The sequence below is a fragment of the Columba livia genome, chromosome 3 (genome assembly GCF_036013475.1).
Source record: "Columba livia isolate bColLiv1 breed racing homer chromosome 3, bColLiv1.pat.W.v2, whole genome shotgun sequence".
In the NCBI taxonomy this organism is placed as follows: Eukaryota; Metazoa; Chordata; class Aves; order Columbiformes; family Columbidae; genus Columba; species Columba livia.
This window is the reverse complement of record NC_088604.1, coordinates 23,515,114-23,538,603: the sequence shown is the minus strand read 5'-3', so window position 1 is coordinate 23,538,603 and position 23,490 is coordinate 23,515,114. Positions and strand designations below refer to the sequence as shown.

At 34.8% G+C, this 23,490-nt stretch overlaps 1 protein-coding gene across 2 annotated transcripts in view; it reads left to right on the top strand.

Moving 5' to 3' along the window:
* Positions 1-23,490, top strand: part of CSMD1 (CUB and Sushi multiple domains 1) — a 1,084,328-nt gene that overhangs the window by 938,732 nt on the left and 122,106 nt on the right. For both annotated transcript variants that reach the window (XM_065056058.1, XM_065056057.1), the window contains exons 38-41: positions 8,347-8,465; positions 14,171-14,240; positions 16,454-16,570; positions 19,869-20,078. In XM_065056058.1, the coding sequence (XP_064912130.1) occupies positions 8,347-8,465; positions 14,171-14,240; positions 16,454-16,570; positions 19,869-20,078 (516 nt within the window). The remainder of the gene's footprint in view (positions 1-8,346; positions 8,466-14,170; positions 14,241-16,453; positions 16,571-19,868; positions 20,079-23,490) is intronic.

The following is a 23,490-nucleotide window of genomic DNA, read 5'->3' as shown; positions in this document are numbered from 1 at the left end:
TTCATGGAAGGGGAATGGCTTTGTTTATTACATTGTTTTCTTGAGCAATCAATTTCTGTCAGTCAAAATTAACAATAAATATTCATAGTTGGCCTGATTGTTCATTGCATTTCAGGGAAATCCACAGAGAACATGACTTGATTTTATTCTCTGGAATAATAAACCAAAATACCAAACTTCATATCTACCTACATTCTTCATGGTGCACAGTCTTAGAGTTCTTTGGTCCTGCTATATATATGCAGTTTCCAGTTAGCATTACTTGAAATTATATGTATGCATCAGAGGACACTGGATCCTTTAATATGGTTTTAGATATCAGTATGTTGGAAAGAGAAAAAGCTTTCTGCCTTTGAAATTCAGAAAGCTGTAATGCTTTTTGTAAGGCACAAAAATTGCAAATCCTCTTTCTAAATTTAAAATTATATTGCATCTTAAGTTTTTTTGTGAGTTTTGTTTGTTTGGGTTCTCTTGTATTTGTTGTTTGTTTTGGGGGTTTTCCTTCCTTCCTTCCTTCCTTCCTTCCTTCCTTCCTTCCTTCCTTCCTTCCTTTCTTTCTTTCTTTCCTTTCTCCCTTCCTTCCTTCTTTCTGTCTTTCTTTCTTTCTTTCTTTCTTTCTTTCTTTCTTTCTTTCTTTCTTTCTTTCTTTCTTTCTTTCTTTCTTTCTTTCTTTCTTTCTTTCTTTCCTTCCTCCTTCCTTCCTTCCTTCCTTCCTTCCTTCCTTCCTTCCTTCCTTCCTTCCTTCTTTCCTTCTTTCTTTCTTTCTTTCTTTCTTTCTTTCTTTCTTTCTTTCTTTCTTTCTTTCTTTCTTTCTTTCTTTCTTTCTCTCTTTCTTTCTCTCTTTCTTTCTCTCTTCTTTCTCTCTTTCTTTCTTTCTTTCTCTTTCTTTTCTTTCTTTCTTTCTTTCTTTCTTTCTTTCTTTCTTTCTTTCTTTCTCTTTCTTTCTTTCTTTCTTTCTTTCTCTCTTTCTTTCTCTCTTTCTTTCTTTCTTTCTCTTTCTTTCTTTCTTTCTTTCTTTCTTTCTTTCTTTCTTTCTTTCTTTCTCTTTCTTTCTTTCTTTCTTTCTTTCTTTCTTTCTTTCTTTCTTTCTTTCTTTCTTTCTTTCTTTCTTTCTTTCTTTATTTCTTTTTCTTTCTTTCTTTCTTTCTTTCTTCCTTTCTTCCTTTCTTCCTTTCTTCCTCCTTCCTTCCTTCCTTCCTTCCTTCCTTCCTTGCTTCCTTCCTTCCTTCCTTCCTTTCTTTCTTTCCTTTCTCCCTTCCTTCCTTCTTTCTGTCTTTCTATCTTTCTTTCTGTCTTTCTTTCTTTCTTTCTTTCTTTCTTTCTTTCTTTCTTTCTTTTGTTCTTTTAATTTGGGAACCGGGCTTAGAGCTTATTCCTAAAACATTTCAAGAAAATGATTTAAGTAAATGTTTTAAATATTTTGATTAAAAAAAACATTATATGAACAGAAAGTGCCATAAAAGTTGCTGTGTATTCATTGTTCCTTGATCAACAAGAATCATAAATTATTAGAACTAAAACCACTCAAACCCTTGCCCAGTAGGGAAGAGTGTTAATTCTGGAACAGTGAAGTATTTGCCTTATGCTTTGATACAATTGGTTCTCTCACTAGAGAACATTTTTCTCACTAGAAGACATTTAGGCATTGCAGTGAAGACTGTATTCCCAGAAAAATCCCAATTTGCAATAAGAAGCTGGTGATTATTTCAAGTCCAAATAACTTAGAATCTCACATCATCAGGCTACAGGAAGGGTAGAAGAGAAAAAGTGGACCTAATAGTGTTTCATCCAGCCTTATATTGTGTATACATTTCACATGAGAGTACTAGGTAAAACTGCTCTAAGCTAGCCATCCTGAATCCTGCAGACCCCTGATGCCATTATATCAAAGAATTCCTCATAAAGACATTAGGAAATGAGGCTCACTTAGGAACAATACCTTCATCATACAAGAAATTTGAAGGAGCAACAGAGTGTCCCTAAATCACTACTAAATTATTTATCGAGAATAAAAGTTATTTCTTTAGAATAGACATTGTACATCAGTTTAGTATTCTAGAATAAATGAATGAGAGTTTAGACATTATATTTTCACCAGTGTAAATGTTAGAAGCATGCCTGGTTTTTGATCAGTGTGTTAGGGAAAGCTTTATTTCAGTAAAATATAATTAGTTTGCTGTCATTTGATCACTTATCTTATATTCCACACTATATTGATGGTTTAAAGTAACTTTACAGAACTTCATAAATACTTTATAAAAGCTTCAGCCACTGATGCCATCTTATTTTATTCTTAAATATTTCAACATAATTTAAATAATTGAATAAGTATTATTCTATTTCTTGAAATTTTGTCTTCTTTTTATCTATGTGCCTTTCTCTTGCCCCCTCTGTTTGTCGGTTATTTTTATGTATGTCTTTATTTTCATGGGAAGGATCTAGGCATTCTGCTTCTGCAAACCTGAACTCATGTTTAACCTAGGCAGTGCACATGTTTCCCTTATAGCCTTCAAAACCACACAGGTCTTCTGGTGAATAATATAATTTCATCATTTACTTTAGGATGTTTTTCTGTTAGGAATCAAGAATGCATGTGTGACTTGGTTGTCCAAGTAGAGTGGTCATACTCAATTTATATGCTATGGTTAAATTGGTTACTTAGATTGGGGGTTTTCCTTTGTTTCTTTTGTGGTGTTTTTTGTTGTGTTTTTAAGTCAGACACATAAACTCAAATAATTGGTCAGTGTAGTCAGTGCCTTACAGAAATTTCATTCTGGTCATTCTGGTAAGTATTGTTGAGAGCCACTGTGTGGCATTGTTTCTGATTATTTCAGATGGGTTATAGGTGTTAAACTGGTTGCAGTAACCCATGAACTGTAACAAAGCAGTAAAAATATGCAACAGATAACTGTAGGAAAGAATTAATCACTTAAACTAATCCTTCATATGCATGTCTTTTTCCTCCTAAACTGTGGTAGAATAAATAACGTAATTATTTTCACAACCACCAGCAAATCCAATCAAAATGTGCTTTTTTTTTAATTTCTAGTATGTACAACAGTAGGAAAAATAAATATTTCTGCTATTTGATTGAATTCCTTTTAATCTTCATGGACAGAGGAAACAACTATCTAAGCAGTAAGGTTTAGAAAATTGCCTGTTTAATTCAATGGCATTTACAGGCACTGACGTTTCAAGCTTGGTCTTAAAATCTCATTTATTAATTCAGTAGTAATTCCAATATTTTCTTTAATACACAACCAAATAAAAATAGTCTGGAAATAATGAATGTTTGCTCATACAGCATGCTTCTTGAACTTCCCAGTTCAAGACATGTCTGTTTTAGTAAGAACTGAATATATGGTAAATATAGACATGTAGGTTTAGGCCACAAATGTCTATGAATATATTTGTGAATATATCCAAATATAGTGATTAGAATTAAAATATTACAGTAAAAATCCTGGTTTATGCAAGCAATGTTTCAATACTGCCATCTACCCTTATTACCTCAATTAGGATATATGGCACAATTCAGCATAATTATTTTTTTAAAGACTTGTTTTACTGCTATAGCAAGATAATGTAAAATATGTGAAAACATAAGCTTACTTTTAATTACTGTATCCCTTTTCGAAGCTTCTTTATTGCATGCTGTCAAGTGCTAAAGATTCTCAGGAGCTGAAATAAAGGTTTCACTGGTAAGGGAACCAGAGAACAATGACTATCTTTCATATTACCTCTCTATCATAAAGATCTTTAATAAAGTCGAAGATAAAAATCAGACCAGCAGAAAGGAAGACGTATTCTTCTAAGTAGCATATTGGTTCTTGTAGGTCCAGATTAAGATCTTTCATGCAATTTGATCTTTAATGTTGGTCTTCGTGCAGCAGTCTTTTCTTTTTCCCTATATTAAAGCAAGTGTGAATCATAAAATTGCCATTTTTAATTTAGCAGGTCCTGATCCTATCGGTATGTCTGTACAACTTACTAGCTGTTGATATGAATCTGACCCTTCTGGCAGTACTTCATTGAGATAAATACATTTACTAGGTTGGTGTCTGAAGCATGAAGTTTTGAAAGGGATAGTCTGGATTTTGATATACACCATCATCAAAACAGAAAGAAAAAATTGTTCCAGCTTGATGTTCATAATATGGTAAAGAACTATGTGTTTCAGTTAGCCACATGGGGTGGGAAGAAGTAAAAAAAGAAAGCCTGATGAATTTTGGTCAAGCCATCAAGAAATTCTTGTTTTGTTCAGTTTGCACATTTCTGAAAGGAACACTAATAGGCATTCACATTGTCAGATATGCCAGCAAGGATTTTCTTTCTGCCAGCAATTGCAGTGATGTTTAGACAGAATTTGAGGAAATTGTAGGCATGTATATAATTATGGAAGTGAGGCTTATTTGTCCTGCACCACAGTGGAGCCAAGGAAGTATTTATCAGGCAGTAAGTAGAAGAAGGTCAGGGAGAGGGTTATAATTGTTGACATTGATGTGTTCTCTCTTGCATTGCATAACAGAAGCTGAGCACTGAAGAGCTTGCAGTAAGCAATCCTTGTCCTTTTTTGATTGCTTGGACTTGACATTTAACATGTTTTGCCTGTATTACTGACTCTTCACATACAATCTAGTTTAATGTATTTCTAAGTCTCTAAGTATTTAATTTCTTTGGTTTGTCCTCGAGTACAAGAATTTGTTTGCTTTCTCTCAAGCATTTTTTAGAATTTTGGTTCAGTCCTAACTAAACTAGTTATCTAACTAAACTAGGCTAGTGTTATGAAATGGCTAGAATGATGAAAATAAGGATTCACAATACTATTTGATTCTGTTTCCAACTTTCTCTTTGTTTTTTGGGATTTCAACTTAATGTCAGGTTTATCAAATAAAGTCAATTATGAATGGGTTTTGCATAGTGTTTTGTGACATTCGTATAGAACATTCTATATTAAAAGTTATATCATCAGACCAAAGAAATAGTATATACAAAGTGTTATACAAAATATAAGCAGCTAGCCGCTACTATACAAAGTATAAGCAGCTAGGGACGTCTGGAGTTCATCTAGTCCAACCCACCTGCTAAAGTAGGTTCACCTACAGCAAATCGCATACAAATTCATCCAGGTGGGTTTTAAATGTTTCCAGAGGAGACTGCACAAACTCTCTGGACAGCCTGTTCCAGTGCTCTGGCACCCTCAAGATAAAGAAATTTCTCCTCATATTCACATGGAATTATGCTTCACTCTGTGTCAGTTTCCCCTCATCCTGCTGTTGGGTACCGCTGAAAAGAGTCTGGTCGCATCCTCTAGACATCTATCCTTCAGATATTTATAAACATTGAAAAGGTCCCCTCTCAGCCTTCTCTTTTCCAGGTTGAACAGACCAAACTCTCTCAGTCTTTCCTCAGAAGAAAGAAGCTCCCATCCCTTAATCATGTTTGTAGCTCTCTGCAAGACTCTCACCAGTCATTTCTTGTCCTTCTTAAACTGGAGAGCCCAGAACTGGACACAGTGCTCCAGATGTGGCCTCACCAGGGCAGAGTAGAGGGGGAGGATAACTTCCCTCGATCTGCTGGCCACACTCCTCCTAATGTAGCCCAGGATACCATTGGACTTCTTGGCCACAAGGGCACATTGCTGGCTCATGGTCAACCTGTTGCCCACCAGATCTCTCAGGTCCTTCTCTGCAATGCTGCTTTCTAGCAGGTCAACCCCCAGCCTGGGGTTATTCCTCCCCAGGTGCAGGACTTGCCCTTGTTGAACTTCATTAGGTTCTTCTCTGCCTAGTCCTCCAGCAGACATCATAAGATCATTTTAAACTTGGTACAACACCAGAATTTGTAAATACTGTGGTAAAAATGGCTAAAAATCTTTAAAGTACATTTATGTATTTTCCTAAAATATACATTTCATTACAGAAAGATACTATTTCAGAGATATCCTGTAGCTTGCAACTATTAAATAATTCTTCATGTAGTAACTAGGAAATATCTAGTTTAATAATTCTTGCATCAGTTGTTATGAAGACTACACTTCATACCTTGGTAACTGTCACTCAGCATTAGAAAGGCTTGCCACAATCACTGTTCATTCCTGAAAAAATGTGACATGTAGTAAGCATCAAGGACACAGGACATAGAAGAAAGGTACAGGATTATGGAATGTGTTTCTTGGAAAAGAAAGGAAATGTTCCTATATTTCGAGGAAAGACAAAGAAATGGTTTTCCATTGACAATGTGCTTCATTAGGGGAAAGTATATTTACTTCAACTAAACCTTGAGCTGCAAAAAAATGACTGGATGTGGGTGAAGTGGGAAACACAGAATTCTTAATATTCATATTTAAGATTTGTAAGGTATTTATATTTGAGTGATGAAAAGTAGATACATACATAAAGATTTAGGGCATAAAGTTTAAATCCTGCCTGTATCTGTGAGCCAATGCAGGGAGGTTACTGGAACAATCAGAAGCCACAGATGCAACACAAAGAGCAAATTTATTTTTTGTTACCTTGCTACCAGGGTATCTTTGAAACAGCACTTAAGATCCCAGGCTGAGGTCACAGAAGCGGAGATGCAGGCTCTGCAGAATTCAGCCCTTGGTGGAGATCAACAAGCCTGCTCATTTTGGTCTCTATATAGGGATTCATGGAGGCACAGTTTATGACACTGCTCTGATCTTGCCTGAAGGAATCTAAAGGTTGTACGATAAGGTGCCTTTATGTTTCTTTTCACAGGCCTGTTATCTAAACACAGAGGTTCTTCTTGTGATTTATATGTTTTTCTACACCCCAATTGCAGTAACCTGAGTGTGTTTACAGTTCTTGTCCTTGTCATTCTTGCGTTATTCCCACACAGTATCAAAATGTGCAAACAGCATTATTCAAAATAAAGTTGTATTTCATAGAAAGACTAGGGTTCCAGTGAATAATATCAGATATTGTTTCATGATGAATCATCTGGAACAACAGAATCCAGAATGTATTGGAGTAAAGCCAAATGCCATTTCTGTACTAAACACTTTGTCAAGTTGCACTTACTGTCACCAATGGGTTAGATTTCCTAAGAAGACAGTGAGAGTTGCATTTAGTAGCATTTAGTCAGTTATTTTTACATACAAGAGAACTGAAGGACACACAATGTCATATTCAGTAAAGTATTATTTTTGTCTGATTTTTACAAAATGTTATGCTAATGAATTCTAAAGATCTGTTCTCACATATTGTGAAAATAATTTCTATTCTGTTCTAGCCTATATACATCATATTTTAATGAAAAATAGCAGTATTTATGTTTCAGTAGTAACTTTCTCTAGTTAATAAATGAATTCATTGTTAAGATTATTTATTTTTTTTTCTTTGAGATTTTTTTTAATTTTATAAGGAGAATGAGATTATATCATCAGACCATAAACCTATAAACTAATTCCACTAGTCCTTCTGTTTGCAAAGAAAATCTTAAAAGCACAGAATTATTTAATCTAATCATCAGTTTCTCAACGATCTAATTCATTCAGAGCATTTTAGCTTAGATAGCAGAGACAATATTTAATTTTCAGTTGTACTGACTAACAAACTCCTCAGATAAGCACACAATTAAAAAAAAAAAAAAGAACAGTAATATGCTATTGGCAAAAAACTGCAGCTAGTACTTCAGGTTGCCAAATTTAGATGAACAAATCTGAGAAATTAGTAATCATGGAGAGTCTTCGTAAAACTAATATTCTGTTTGCTAATACCTGGCTTAAAAATACTTAAGAACAGACTATCTTGCCCCACCTATGCAAAGATTTGGTTTTGGGTTAAGAGTACTACCTTTCAGATGTCTGAACTTTACAGTCAGTTAGGTTGTCAAACGTAAGCAATACCCTTGGCCTTTAGCAGCTGTTCCAAAAGGCTCTGCCACCCAACCTCAGTAGTTCTGCTCATCTTTTGTTGAAAAAAGAGAATATGCAAAAATTGTATTCCCTCTGTGTCTCTCCATTTCCTTCACAAGGATAAGGAACAAAAAAGAAAAAAAGAAAGAGTTTAATATATTATAATTGCCATACTGTTTGAAGACAGTGAAATGGCTTAGTATGTGACAACAACATGACACAGTAATTGGTACAGTCACAGTATATAATCTTTATGTTTCAGTCATGCCATCTGTATTCTGCAGGTCAGTTCTGTAATTTCTGTGTTTTAAACAAACTTTTAGTTTAATGTTGAAGTATTTTTTCTAATTAATGTTCTCTTAAAAAAACCAATGCTGTGGAAAGAATTCATTAGAGCAGAGAATATCAATGAAGAGCTGTTGTACACTTGTCTATGTTTTTTCAATCTTTGTGTTTACTTTCCACAGCTGTAGGCCTTGCTGCCTGTCCAGAACCAGTAATTCCTAGCAATGGGATCAAATCAGGAGATAGATACATGGTGAATGATGTTTTGTCATTTCAGTGTGAGCCAGGATATACATTACAGGTATTTCTTTCTTTTTTCTTTGAATTATACACTGTGTAACAATTGTAACAAAATGGCAACAGATGAACCCGAAAGCTATTTTAATGAAGAGTCTGTAGTGTGTCCATAGAGGAAATTGAAGTAGAGCCTATGTGAGTACTCCTGCATGATAAAGCTATGAATATGTAGTATGTCTGGCCCTCAATAAAGCTGGGCTGGCAAATCTTGATTTAGATTAACCTATCACTGAGCAGTAAAAACCATCAAAATAGACAAGAAAATAAAGTGGTTAAAATGTTTTATCTACAAAATTATTTTAGAACTATGCTTATTGAAACTGTACTCTGTTTTTCCTTTTGTGGAAGTGGTTCCTCTAGGTCAAAATTAAACCACAATGGTAGAAGTACATAATGGGATTTCATATTCTGCCCAGAAACTGTAGAATTTTGTTTCTAAGGCTAATTTTATCCATGCTAAGTCTACTCTTAAAAATTGTTCAACAAAAGAAATATTACAAATTAGTTCACAGATTGAGGATGTTCACTGTTCTCACACTGGTTTAGTTTCCCATGGTAGACATGTTGTTGAACTGCTGTTTATAAATGTCGCAGCACTATGTGAATCTAAGATTGAAAGCATTTTTCTTCCCTCATTAGTTCCTCTAATTCATTTACATATATTCCACCACTGGTGCAATACATTGAAAACATCTGAGTTCAGAATCTTCTGGGTGACTCCAGACAACATAAAAGCATACCATTGTATCAGAGAATGCAAAACCTCACAACTTCTGTTCCAGAGAGAAATAAAGTCCTGGCTCCCTATCTGATGTTTGCCAGTTTAGTGCTCCCTCAACATGTACAGGTTTATTCTTTGATGTCGTTATTCCTTACCATTTTCCTAAAATTCAGGCAGGATTCACACTGCATGTCTTAGCTCTAAACTACAGTGGGAACACCTGCATTTGAAAAGTCTCTCTAGGTAATCAGCAATATTGTTTACATTTTCAGTCATGTATTACAGATATAGTATCAAGTATTTAACTTAATCCATGCGTTTTACATTTATAGCATGACTGGAAACAGCCTGTCTGAAAAACATCCCATATCCATGGCAAAACAGATTCTGTCATACCTGTATCCTACTAATTAGAAGTTATTCAAGACTTGTGTACAATAAAGCTTACTCTACCCATCCCAAGTACTCACTATTCATTTAACGGTTTGTGAATTGCTTACGAGTAAGCTGATTGTTCATATATAAGCTATTTAAGCTTTTCTCTCTCCAAAAAGGACAATTTAATATTACATTGAAAACACCCACTGGTTTAAAAACCTTGACATTCAGACTTTTTTTAAAAATTTATTTTCCCTATTTCACCTTTCACTTATAATATCCTTTGTAGGCAGGAGTAATGTCAGTAAGAAAATGAGAGACATATAAGATCTAATATAACATTTTTACTATACATTCCTTTCAAAAGGTCTGACTTCCATTGAAGCTTGACTCCCAAATAAATGCTGACTTCCTTTTAAAAACTGCTAATGAATCATTAAGCTTTGTCTATTTCAAAGTGGCATTAAACAAAGTACATGATGAAATGCCATACTCTACAGATATTTCTATATTGCTCAAATATTTCTGTATTGCTATAGCCAAGGCAAGGAATGAGAACTGAAATCTGATCTTCAGTGCTATTGATTAGTTAGAATGGGATGATGGTGTGATTTTAGACTAGGTGAAGTGTCATGGTTCAGTAATTATCACGTGCCAGAGACTATTCCCGATAGTGAATTTGCATCATGACACTTTGTTTCAGAGGTGAATTTGAAAGAAAAAAAGTTTGGGAGGCACACACACGAAAGAATGTACTTTGACCTCAAGGCTAGAAAATAAGTCCAAGCACTTCCACTAGTACAGATGTAGCTTACATGTTCTTACAGTCCTTTTTTTGTATGCAATGAGCTAAATTTATCATTATTATTAACCCTAGACTCACAGAATCACAGAACGGTTGGGGTTGGAAGGGACCTCTGGAGATCATCTAGTTCAACCCACCTGCTAAGGCAGGTTCACCTACAACAGATCTCACAGGAATGCATCCAGGAAGATTTTGAATGTCTCCAGAGAACTCCACAACCTCTCTGGGCAGTCTTGTCTTTGAGGGTGCCAGAGCACTGGAATAGGCTGCCCAGAGAGGTTGTGGCGTTCTCATATTCAGATGGAACCTCCTGTGCTTCAGTCTGTGTCAGTTGCCCTCACGCTATCACTGGGTACTGGTCCCATCTCCCGCTGAGCCTGGTCCCATCCTCTTGACACACACCCTCCAGATATTTATAAGCATAAATAAAGTCCCCTGTCAACATTCTCCAGGTTGAACAGTCCCAGTTCTCTCAGTCTTTCCTCAAAAGGAAGATGCTCCAGACCCCTTTGTAGCCCGCTGCTGGACTATTTTCAGTAATTCCTTGCCCTTTTTAAACTGGGGAGCCCAGAACTGGACCCAGTATTCCAGATGTGGCCTCACCAGGGCAGAGTAGAGCAGGAGGAGAACCTCCCTCGACCTGCTGGACACACTCTTCCTAATGCAGCCCAGGATACTATTGGCCTTCTTGGCCACAAGACCACATGGCTGACTCATGGTCAACCTTTTGTCCACTCGAACTTCCAGATCCTTCTCTCAGAACATTCTGTTTCAATGCAGAATCTGTCTGGAATTCAGCCTGTATTAAACTTGATTACACCACAGAAAATATAATAGTATTTTAAGAGTTGTTTGTTAGCTTAAATAATTATTTATTTTTCTTCTTTTCAAAAGATCCTTATTTTTAATATTTATAGGAAAACTGTCTGCAATTTTTTATATATTGTAATTCAGTTCCAACCTGTGATGGAAGGATCAGGATCTGATGTTGATGCTGGTAGGGCTGTCATATAATTGCTGTTCATATAATTGCCAATAGGTGCTTAACACCTTGTTGCTGTGATCCAGGCCACTGCTTCTGAGCTGTGGAGACTGAAATATATATAGGCAAACATCTGATTGTTGGGTAGGCCTATAGCAGCAGTGCAATATGAAAAAGTGAAAAACTTACCCTATACTAACTATTTCCTCTGGAGACTGAATAGCATATAATCCAATTTATTCCATCTAAAAGCAGCTATCTAATCTGAATCATCTGTTTAGACTCTCATTGCGACATCAGAGATAAACAGCCACACACCTTCAAGGGCTGATTCATAATAAGATTTTGTGTTACGAGAGTCACCTTACTCTGAAAGTGCTATTTTTCTTCACTGATTAGGATATCAAAAAGTTAACATGGGTATCTAATTTTAAACTTCTTAGTTTTAGTGTGGTGACTCCTACTTGTATTGCCAATCATATTTCACACTCTCCCTACTTTTTCAACTATGAAACGTCTGAATTTTGCATATGAAAAAAGGAGATGAATTCATTTTTATGACATGGATTAGAAATTGTTAAAGCCTCAAGATACAGCATCACTAAATTTTCTGTGCCTACTTAAAGTAATACTGCTGAAACACTGAAGTGATAACAGTAGAATATGAACACTTCGGAAGTAGTTGGAATGAGTACAAGTAATTTTTCGAAGATACACATTGTTAACCCTCAACTGATGTTTTTGATCTATTTTTACTTAGAAAAAAAGTCAGAATTGTGAGTCCATAAATACAATGCTAGCATAAAACAATAATGTATTTGTGAGGAAGAGACCTGCTCAAAAGCAATTGATCTGTGTTAATGCTAAACTTTAATCCAATGTGTATATCACTATCACAAAACCACACAATGGCTTTTGTCTGTGTGCAGGTCTTTTCTGCAGTCCATGAATATGATTAACTACATTTTTGTTTTTATATTTCCAGGGATTCTATCAAGAAATACGTTCTTAAAATTTCATAGCATATTGTTCTTTAGCTGTACTTCTTACCTCTTTTTCCATACTTATATAAATATAATCCTAACTGTGAAGTCTGACTTATGTAAAAAACAGTTTAATGATCTTTGTTAAATTTTAAAACAGAAGACCTTCCATATCCAAATTCAGTTTTCAAAATATTAATGTGAATTTCTATGGACTGCATAGACATGAATGTATAGTATATTACTCAGACAGGACAAGTAAAAATGGCTTTAAATAAAAAAGAAATAGTAATGAAAATAAGGTTCTACGAAGCACAGTATGTTTTCTATTCAGCAAGTATAGATCAGCATAACTTTTCAAATCCTCTTTTTTTTTTTTTTTCACTCTGTGAATTTACCCTCAGTCTTTACAGAACATATTCACAGCTAGCAATAACAATCAGGTGTGGGTTAGTTTATAATTGCAACTTACCAGAAAAGTCATAGAGCTCAAACTACTACCTGGAGATGCATAAGAAAGGTAATTGCTAGCTGTAGGATTGAGTGTCTCCACCCAGGAGGGGACTTTAAAAGATTGAAATCAGAGTGTGCTCTTGTTGGGAAGAGGCTTGAAGCCAGAGGAATAATTTCATTTTATTTTTCAAAAGATCTTTTATAGGCCATTTTACTTTTTTTCCTGACTGTGCTACTTAAATTATGGCTTCCCCCCAACTCACATCAGAGACATGCAATCTTAGAATACTAGGAAAAGCGAATAAAATAAAATAGGAAATATTGCACTAAGCAAATTATTCAAAAACGTATCCATTTTGCAAGTGAGTAAGATGATACAATAAGTGCATGCACATTTTTCTTTTAGAATAAAAAGTTTGCTGTAAAAATATTTTATTGAATTGTTATGAATTGGCTTAATCTTTATATCAGACTTTTACACTCCTTCCAGTCTTCACATTCCAACAGCAGAGTGCATAACTTAAGTTCCTCAGAGGACAGAATTAAAAAAAAACCCAAAACAACATCAACAACGAACAAAAACAAGCAAACAAACAAACCAACCCCTTTCATTTGTGATACTTTTAAGTTTTCAGCTCGAACTACTACCAGTGCAAGCAAAGCTGTCAGCATTTTGCAGCTGATCCTGGGCAGCCACCCTGAAGTGGCTGATTTTGATTTTGTTTGGTTCTTGTGATGTTTCATAAAAACAGGCAGAGTAAATTAAACATGACAGCTGAATAAAGGGGCACTTGTACTTTTATAGCTGTCTGCCATGATGTTGCATGTATGCAGTGGGTCATGTTGTGAGGCCATGTGAGAGTTCAAGGCCCGCTGGTAATTGTGGATGACTGTCTTGGCTTGGTCCACATCCATACCATCTGTTGCAAGCAGATATGGAACAAATTCCTATCTGGGTCTGTGCTACTCACTCAGAGCAATGGCTGATTCACTCCAGGTTGCAGCCTGAAAATGAACTAGTATGCTTATGCTGTGGATGAGAACCCTAGAATTGAAACAGGGAGTGAACCAATTTGACCATATGAATGCATGCAGTCAGCTGCTCCTCTGTTGTAACCAGCCTTATATTTACTCAAAAATATGAAGAGGTTTTCAAGTTATCAAAGAAAGAGTGTTTTAGAGCATTTATTCAATAGAAAAATAAGAACATACAACCTGAAATGTTTGAAAATAGAGTTCAACAGATCCATAAAAGTAGTTATGATGCGATTGGTTGATATAAGAAAAGACACAGATAAAATGATCCAGGAGGTCCTCTGTAGCTCTGTCTTTCTGATTAGTCCCATAATGTGTATCTGTAATCTAATATTTTGTACTTTCCAAACAGGGTCGTTCTCATATTTCTTGTATGCCAGGAACAGTTCGACGCTGGAACTATCCATCTCCTCTCTGCATTGGTATGGATACCTATTTATTTCAGTGTGTTCTGAACATCAGTCAGAAGAAACTCCTGGCTTTGTCATGCCTACTATTCCTTCACTTAAATCTGTTTAATTCAAAACTTTTTTTGAGTTTCCATTTCTATATATGAAATATGGAAAAATTACAAAAAAAAATCTTTATACGTAGTGTACATTATTTATTTATTATTTAAAAAAAAAAATTGTGAGAATGGGCAAAGGAGGAAACCTAGATGTTAACCATTGTTAGCTTGTCCTGAATACTCTACTTTGAATCAGGCTGAATGAGGGAAATTTAACACATTCCTATTGCAGCATGCTCAGCTTGGAGAGCCTTCTCAAAAAAAAAGGGAGGTCACACAGGAAGCTAAAGAAACTTCTCAAAGAAGCAGGCAGTCTGTCTGCAGTGGAGAGCAGCTCTGAAGGCAACCCTTCAGGGGTGGTGGAATGAAAAAGAGTTTTAGGGATGCAGAAAAGTCTGGCTCTTTTCATCTCAGAAAGACGTTAAACAAAGCTGAGTTAAAAAGTAAAGCTAAAAAGAGTTTCCCTTTTAAACACACTAAAACCTTACCAACAGATCTGAGTTTTCACTGTGTAGATAATAATCCTGTTCTACTGTATTGTTTCTTGATTACACAAAGTTTGAGTCAAGATTCTGTTGTCTCTGGCATGCTAATTTCAAGGAAAAGCTGGAATGGAAGGAGAGCAGCATTGCTCCATCATATCATTTTATCACTTCATCTTCAAAATACATTCTTCAGTGAATGCTTTTAACTTTAATATTTAGTCAGCAAAAGCTATTCCTTTTAGCTTCATATCTATGAGGAATTTAAAAGGTTGGGATGATCTCTAGCAATATTAATGTGAAATGGTTTTAAATATTCCTTGTCAAGTTGAGTCTATATATTATTTTCTATTGTCAACTTCAACAGAAGCAGTCACTTCTGATTAATATGAAAGCAGTGCACTCTCTTCAAATAAATTTCAGAAATGCAAAATTTATTCAGGAAGGTGTATTTTGGGGTTTGGGTGGGGACTTTTCATGCTAATCTTATTTATCACCTTGTATATTAAATATAGCTGCTATCTGCAAGCAACATGCTCATTGTTTGTGTTTTTTTTTTCCTTTAGCTCATGAAATATTGTTGTCCTAGAAGCCAAAATACTCACAGGAAAACATAGAAAGCCTTAAAACATGACACAAACTCACACCCCTGCCCCAACTCCAAGCTTTAAAATATTGATTTTTCTAGAAATCCAGACCAAAATCTGTACTTTTCACTAAATAATGTATTTAACATTGCAGAGAGGTAGAGATATTTGAGAAGTTTAAGACTTATTTCTCAGCTTTTTAGTGGAGCTTGTCCTATTTTGATTCCATTTCTTGTGTCATCTAACCACTAGATTATTTACATTTTTTTCAGTACAATTATCACAACTCATAGTATCACAATTCTGTTTCCAGATCATATGTTAGTGTAACACATGGCATGATGATTCATAGGCATTAAAGTAGTGATTCCTCAAATAATAAATAATAATTACAATACTTTTATTTAATATCTTGAAATTACTCTTCCTTCATACTATAGTCCTAGTGAAGGTGTGAATTCAGGCACTTCTTCACAAGTTGCTTCATGTATATGTAGTTTAGCTTTATGTCATCCTAAATGATGCAAATGGCTTTTCAATCTCCAAACACATTACTTTGCTGAAGAATAGCATACAGATAGTAAGCAAAGAATAATTCTGTTATGCGAATAGTCTGTCCTCTTCCTGAAATGAAAAAATAACTGTGGTTGGTTTATTTTTGTTTGATTGTTTTTAAATTCAAGTGTGTATTTAGCTATATTAACTAGCACACCTGCAACTGAATCATGGATCGGTGTCATAATTCAATTATATTCTAAATTTGTTCCTCTGATTATGAAACCTATCTCAGGATAGTACCAGACAATTTTAACTGTAATTGGCAAGCTAAGACAATGGGTTATCCAGTTTATATGTGCAACTATACATTTCTAGTAAAATAGCATTTAACATATGGCATTAAGCAAATATTTTGTCCTAACTTTTTTTTTTTCCTGCTTCATGGGGAATGTTCTGACTGTGATAAATTTCACTGCTTCTGAGTCATGAGGATAAAATTATTAATTATTATGAAATAACACAATTAAAAGATACAGTGACTTTCTTTATATTTTTAAAAGCTAAATGTGGTGGAACACTGACAAACATGGGTGGTGTGATCCTGAGCCCTGGTTTTCCTGGAAATTACCCTAGCAACTTAGACTGTACTTGGAAAATTTTATTGCCTATTGGATATGGTAAGTAAACTTACATTTGAAGAGCAGTTATTTGTAATAATCAGATTTTAATATAGATAAGAATATTCTATTTTCCGGCATGAAATAGATTTTATTCAGTGAATTTATTGTGAACCCCTTATATAATTATGCACTATCTTTTGATTTGAAAATGTTTGGCAGTTTAAAAGATACCTTTGTCAAAGCAACTTGTTATTTGTAAATTTGGAAGTCTGGAAACTGATTTCAGAGCAAAGGAAATCTGCTGCATGAAGATATGTCAGATGAAATAGATAATTTAACTTCTAAATTAATTAGTGGTCTTCTGTTTAATGTCCTTCCATTGTCTCCCAAGTGAGTTTTTAGCAGTATTTTTTATGTTCTATGAAAATGGACAAAATCTTATTTCCAGCATTATGAGTTTGATTAAAAACATTTAAAAACTATATTCCACATGCCAGTTAACAGTTGCCAACTTAGAAACTTTCTATGTTTGCATTAAATCTATTGTCATATAGAAAATATTTTCACAAATAAATAATAATTAGATAGAGAAGGTAATCATGGTTAATAAGAGCTCTATAAGTGCATGTATAAGACACAATCTTCTATCATTATCACAAGTAAGAGAAGAATATCTTTTCTTGCTGTGAAACATTATGCCCCGTATTGTGAATTCAGTGCTAGTGCTTAAATAAGAAAATTAATTTTAAAAGCTTATTATTAAATTCACTATACTCATCGCTGGAAATGAATTTATTTTCCCTGCTTTCCATTGCATTCATAGTTTGGATTTCTGTAGTAAGGTATACTACTTACATAAAGTGTATTATACTAAGTAAATTTGTAGAAATACTGTGCTACCATTTAGAGTAGTGCCCCTTATCAGTGTGTACTTGGTAAAACTGATTCATCACAGTTATAGGTAGCTTTAGTAGCCTTGGATATTCTTATAGCCTTAGGATGACCATAGACAGGACATCCTTGCCTAGTTTTGGCATTCTAAAGCTATATTTGCAGAAAATACAACTGGTAAGCAATTGTTCTGTAGTGATGTCATCCTAATTAGGCTACTAAAACACTGCCTTTTGAAACCAGTCCTTCATATTTCTCAGACTTGCTCTTTTTCTTTAAGCCTTTCCATGTAGACAATATTCCATGTATTAATTAAACACGACTGTCTTGTATCCTGTTATTATTGTTCTCACATCTCAGAAAGTCTCCGATAGTGGTAATCCTATAAATAGAAAACATAATTATTTTACTTGGCAAGGGATTTAACAGATACAGGGAGTTAATAGCATTGATCTATCATTGTTTTCAAAAGTACTGGAAGAGTACATTTTTTACCATTAAGTTGCTACATGGATCTTTTTGCCAAAGTCTGCATCACATAATGCACAGATAATATCTTTATACCAGGTTTAAACATTGTGATTGATGTGATATTTCACAGAGAACTTCCACTACAAAATCTTGGATACTATTTTAGTTACAAGTATAAATTTGTCTATCTAAAAGTTGTTTTTCTACATTCATTCTATTGTCCCAAAACAAATATATGAAATCAGTGAAACATAGAAAAAAAATCCAAACTTGAAAAATACTCCAGGATTTTTTTCTTTGAAGAATTTTAATGTAGTACTGATTGAGTTAGAGTTTAGCACTGTGCACAAAAATTGATCCAAAGGACACTCATGAACATGGTCAAATTCCACTGAAATAACTAACCTGATAGTGACTTCATCTCTCAGTAAGTATTCCTTTATTCCCATCTATTTATTCAAACTTGTAACTGAATGAAGCCCATTATATTCTTAAGGTGTCCTCAAGCAAAGTCCAACAATAAGATTGTGGGAACGAAACATGTCCCAAAGTATGACATCCAGTCTCTGGTAGGAATCGCTTGAATACTGAAGATTTTTAAGAGCTGTTTGGTGTCCTACCTCATCTTAAACCCTGAGAACATCGTAAAATTAGTGACTTTACTCAAGTCAGACTAACTGTATCAGATACTATACAAGACATGGCTGATATTGAGACTTTGATGTTCTGTATGCAACTCTCCATTGACAGCATTATAACAAGTTTTTGTATTCAGCAGCTGAAACACTTGTTTTCCATATCTTTCACTCTGCATAGGTCAAAGAAGGTACTAGAGCTAAATAACCTATATTCTTATGAGTGCTCGATAACAATCAGTTTATTTGGTAATTTTCTTAGTTTCTCCTGTAGAAAACTAAAAAACCACTTTTATACAAATAATTGAATATCAAACCACAGATGCAAAGAAAGGAACTATAAAGCAAAACTGAGTGAATTACTTACCCTGGCGACTGATCTATAAGGTACTCTCCTGGAAGGAAGAATATGTCTCCACTGCTATTTAAGAATGTCAGGCAGAGAGTTAAGGCATTGTATATTTCACATTACTGTGTTGTATCATTCTGTAATTCTGTTTTATTCCATTCCAGCTAGTTCTACATAGTCTAACAGAGCAAGATTAGGCCCAAGCAGTGTGGTTGCAAGTTACTTGGTATGACTTGCCTTTCAAACCAGGTGTTCATCCCCCATTCCTCTTTTGGTATTATATATACATATAGTTTGAGAAGCCTGAATTTCAAGTCCTTAGTCCTCATGAAGCAGTGCCAGGACTTAAAAACAGCTCTTCCCATGAGATTATGCTTATATTATACTTCCAAGTGCTCAGCATTTTGGGAGTTGTCTCTCTCCCTTTCATTTTGTGGGAAAGTCCTGGTTCATCCACCAGACTTCCAGAGAGGGTTTGTGGTAAATGATCCTGATTAAGTACCTGTCACCAACCTGGAATTCAGTGCATCTTGTAGTGCTGCATAAAGAGCATAATGGCTCTAAAAGACTCACTGGCTGAAGCTGCAGGGAAGAGGAGGCATATGTAGGTTGCTTGGGTCACGGAAAATAAGGTAGAGTGAATAGCTGGAACTATTTGTGACATCCCCCTCCCTTGAGTATTTCTGTTGGCTGATTTAGAAACCTGACAAATATTTTGTTGTTGACTTCGTGACTTTGTTTCATTCATACCTTGATGCACAGTTACAATGTTTATTGGGGTCCAAAAAATTAGAAGCTCCAACTCTTTAAATACTTAGTGACTGTTTCCTTAATTTAAGCATCATACCTTGAATGGTGACTAAAATATAAATATTGTGCCTATAAAAATTATTGAGGTTGTGTGTTTTTTTGTTGTTGTTGTTGTTTGGATTTTTTTAGCATGTAGTATTAAGCAACACAAGTTATACAAATTCTATTTTAAATTTTTCTTTCTTTCTTGATGATGCAGGTGCACACATTCAGTTTCTGAATTTTTCTACTGAAGCAAATCATGATTTCCTTGAAATTCAGAATGGACCTTACCACACCAGCACTATGATTGGCCAGTTTAGTGGAATGGAACTCCCATCACCCTTGCTAAGTACTACTCATGAAACTCTTGTCCATTTTTACAGTGATCACTCAGAAAACAGACAAGGATTTAAGTTGATATACCAAGGTAAGTAGGAACTTGGAGCATGAACTTTATGTTTAAAAATAAAAAAACAAATATTTTTTTAATTTTTAAAAATATTTTAGGCATGTACTACATAGCATTTTTAAATCTCTAGATTGTTTAAATCAATAGGCTGAACTTTTCTACAACTGGAATTGTATTGTATTGGAATATTTGTTTTAATGATGTAAAAGCCTGAAGTCAAGGTAATGTCATTTGTCAAAGGTCACATAGCTGATAAGCTTTTCCATCCCATTACGGTGTAGTGTTACTGGACAATACTGTTAATATTCACTGTCTTATTTTCCAATGTATATAATCTTGTTGTATTTAATGTAATGAATGAGAATTTCAAAATATAGTATGAGCTATTTTAAGTATTCAGGTGAAGATTTCTGTAATTATTTTGTTATACTTTTTTAGCCTAGACACGTGAAAATTAACAGTAAAAGAAAATTCCAGATAACACATATTCTGTATCTGTATTTTCAAATATATATATTGGGCATTTGAACATGTGAACTTTTTGTGGTCTTCTGCTATTGGCTTTTCTTCATCTTCATTGTTTGTGGTTTGTTTGGTTGTTTGTGTTTCTGTTATTGTTGTTTTGTTTTTCTCATTTTTCCCCTATTAGTGGCAATAACACCTCATTAATTGATGCATATTTCTAAAATGTTAAAATAGCCTTACCAAAAACTGTTGAGCCCCATTGCAGGATCTGAACAGTTTAACAAAATGGATAGGCTGCTCGAATTCTCATCTAACTTCAGTGAAGATCATTCATGCCACCTTATTCTAGGCTTTTAATTTAAATGACTTGTTTGGGTTTTCATATATATGTATATACGCCCAGATGTTTGGATAAACATGTATGTGTTGGGGCTTAATCCCAGTGGGCAGCTAAACACCACACAGCTGCTCACTCACTTCCCTCTTACACCTAGTGGGATGAGGGGAAGAGGAAAGGAACAATAAAAGCAAGAAAACTTGGGAGCCAAGATTAAAAACATTGTTTAGTTGTCAGGACTAAGAAAAGGTTGTATGTAAAATTAGATTGTGTAGCATTGCAAGCAGCTGTATCCCATACAAATGAAATTTTGCAAAGAATTAGTGAGAAAAAAAATTATACTGAATATTTTTAAAAAAATAATTTTAAGGGATATTGTTAATGGACATGCTTATTCAAGCAAACTTCTATGTAATAAAAAATGAAGTTTTCTACATATCTTAGCATTTTATGAAGGATAAGGCTTTTTGATGACCACTCCTCTCAGGGGAAAGCAAAAAATATGGATATTGTATAAAGAATTATAGATTAATCATGCTATTTCTACTGACTTTCTGAAGATGGGAAAATCCTTACAAGATTTAAACTTAGTATAGTCTGGAATTGTTTTCTGAGCACATTATTTTGGGGAGGAAGAAAAGTGTATGCACACTGAGAACAGTAAAATATTTGCTACCTATGCTTGCAAGAAGCTAGTGCTGCTTCGCGTGCACTAGCCTGTGAATTCTCACAGCACAGGATTTGAATATATAACCTGAATCACTTAGGTACCATGTATTTCCGAATGCAGTAAAAAGCTTTGTCTCCTTAGCAGAACCCTAGGGAAGTCACAGCTCTGAGTACCACTGCTGGTCAGCTTCTTGCTGGTTTATGCTCTGATGATTTCAGGTTTTCTTACCACTTCAGCTTTGCAGTTGCATTACGTAGGGAGTGGTAGGTAATCCATTATGTTCAGGACTGAATTGCTGAATTTGGTTCCAGTTGCGGCAAGAAGGAAGCTCATACAGATGACCTGTTGAAATATCTGAAGCAGTTAAGATAAATTTTATTAGATAATATTTTTATTTATTTGTAAGATAATGAGAGGACTTTAAAAGTCCTTGATTCTTAAAATCACAGCATTTAAGTTTAATTACACTTTTTCTGTTGTTGAAATAAATATTGTACTGTTTAATTAAAAAAACCCAGAAATGTTGTAAAAAAGTCTCTCTTTGTTTTCACTGTTGTGGTTTTGCCACCTACAAAAATCAGCAAAGACAGGAAGCAACCAGAAATACTTAGAAGAACATTTCTAAATTGCATTTGACTGGCAATCTTGAGTTTCTGAAACTCTCATATCTGTCAAATTTTAGTATTTGAGAGGTAAACAGATGTGCACACTAGTTCTGAGGGGAAGAACTGCCAAAGAAATTTGTTTGGCAAGCCAAATTCATGTAATACATGTAGCTGGAATGTCTCAAGATATATGCTAAGTTAAAAGAAACAAATGGCTTTCAGGCCATCTGAGAGATTTATAACAGAATTTAGTAAACAGAAGAATATGATTAGTCTAAAAGTTCTTAAGAAGTATTTATGGTTTTTAATCCCTGGCTACATTATGACAATTACCTCAGCCTTTTTGTGTTTCTGAAGCATCTTTTTTCCACATAGCTTTCCCTTTAGGACTATAGCTTCTTTAAGGGAAGCAGATAAATTCCTTTTTTGTGTGTGTTATTTTTATGAGGGGAATCATAGTTCCTACTACTGGAAGTCTAAGAGCATTTTTGATCTGTTCCGAGTTCCCATGTTGCATAAAGCTGAATATGAGGTAAGAACATCACCTTGTTCTGGGAGAGCAACATGTTTCAGAAAACACATATACAACATGATTTGAACATGCTTAATCTGATGGCCTTTATCTAGCAAAAAGACAATTATGATGGAGTTTCTAGGTTGCAGGAGTCCTGGAAGGAAAAAGGGATTGTTGAAAAAAACGCTATATTTCTAAAATGGTTTCAGATTATGTCCTAAAATGGGAATGCTAATGTAAATAAACTAAATCCTTTTCTGGGGGTCATAGCAAATTATTTTCTTAATTATGAAAAAATTAAGCTATGTTTTTTGACTCTACTCATGAGTCACTGAATCTAGAAAAATTATGTTCTTTGATGCCAAAGACTTTAAAGTGAGATTCCAGCATGCCAGTCCTATCGCAGGGAGCAGCAAATTGTATCCTGGGCTTACATAAAAATAAGTGTGGCCAGGAAGTCTCTCTTGTGACACCACATCTGGAGTACTGCATCCAGCTCTGGTGCTCCCAGCACAAGAAATATGTGGACCTGGTAGAGTGGAACCAAAGGAGGGCTACAAAAATAATCAGAGGGCTGGAACACCTCTCTGATGAAGAAAGGCTGAGAAGAGTTGGGATTGTTCAGTCTGGAGAAGAGAAGGTTCCAGATAGACTTTATTCTGGCCTTTCAAGTCTTGAAGGAGGATTGTAGGAAAGAGAGACTTTTTATCAACGCCTTTAGTGATGAGACAAGGGGCAACACTTTTAAACTGAGGGAGGGTAGGTTTAGATTGGACACAAGGAAGAAATATTTTAAGATGAGGGAGGTGAAACAGTGGAACAGGATATCCGACAAAGTT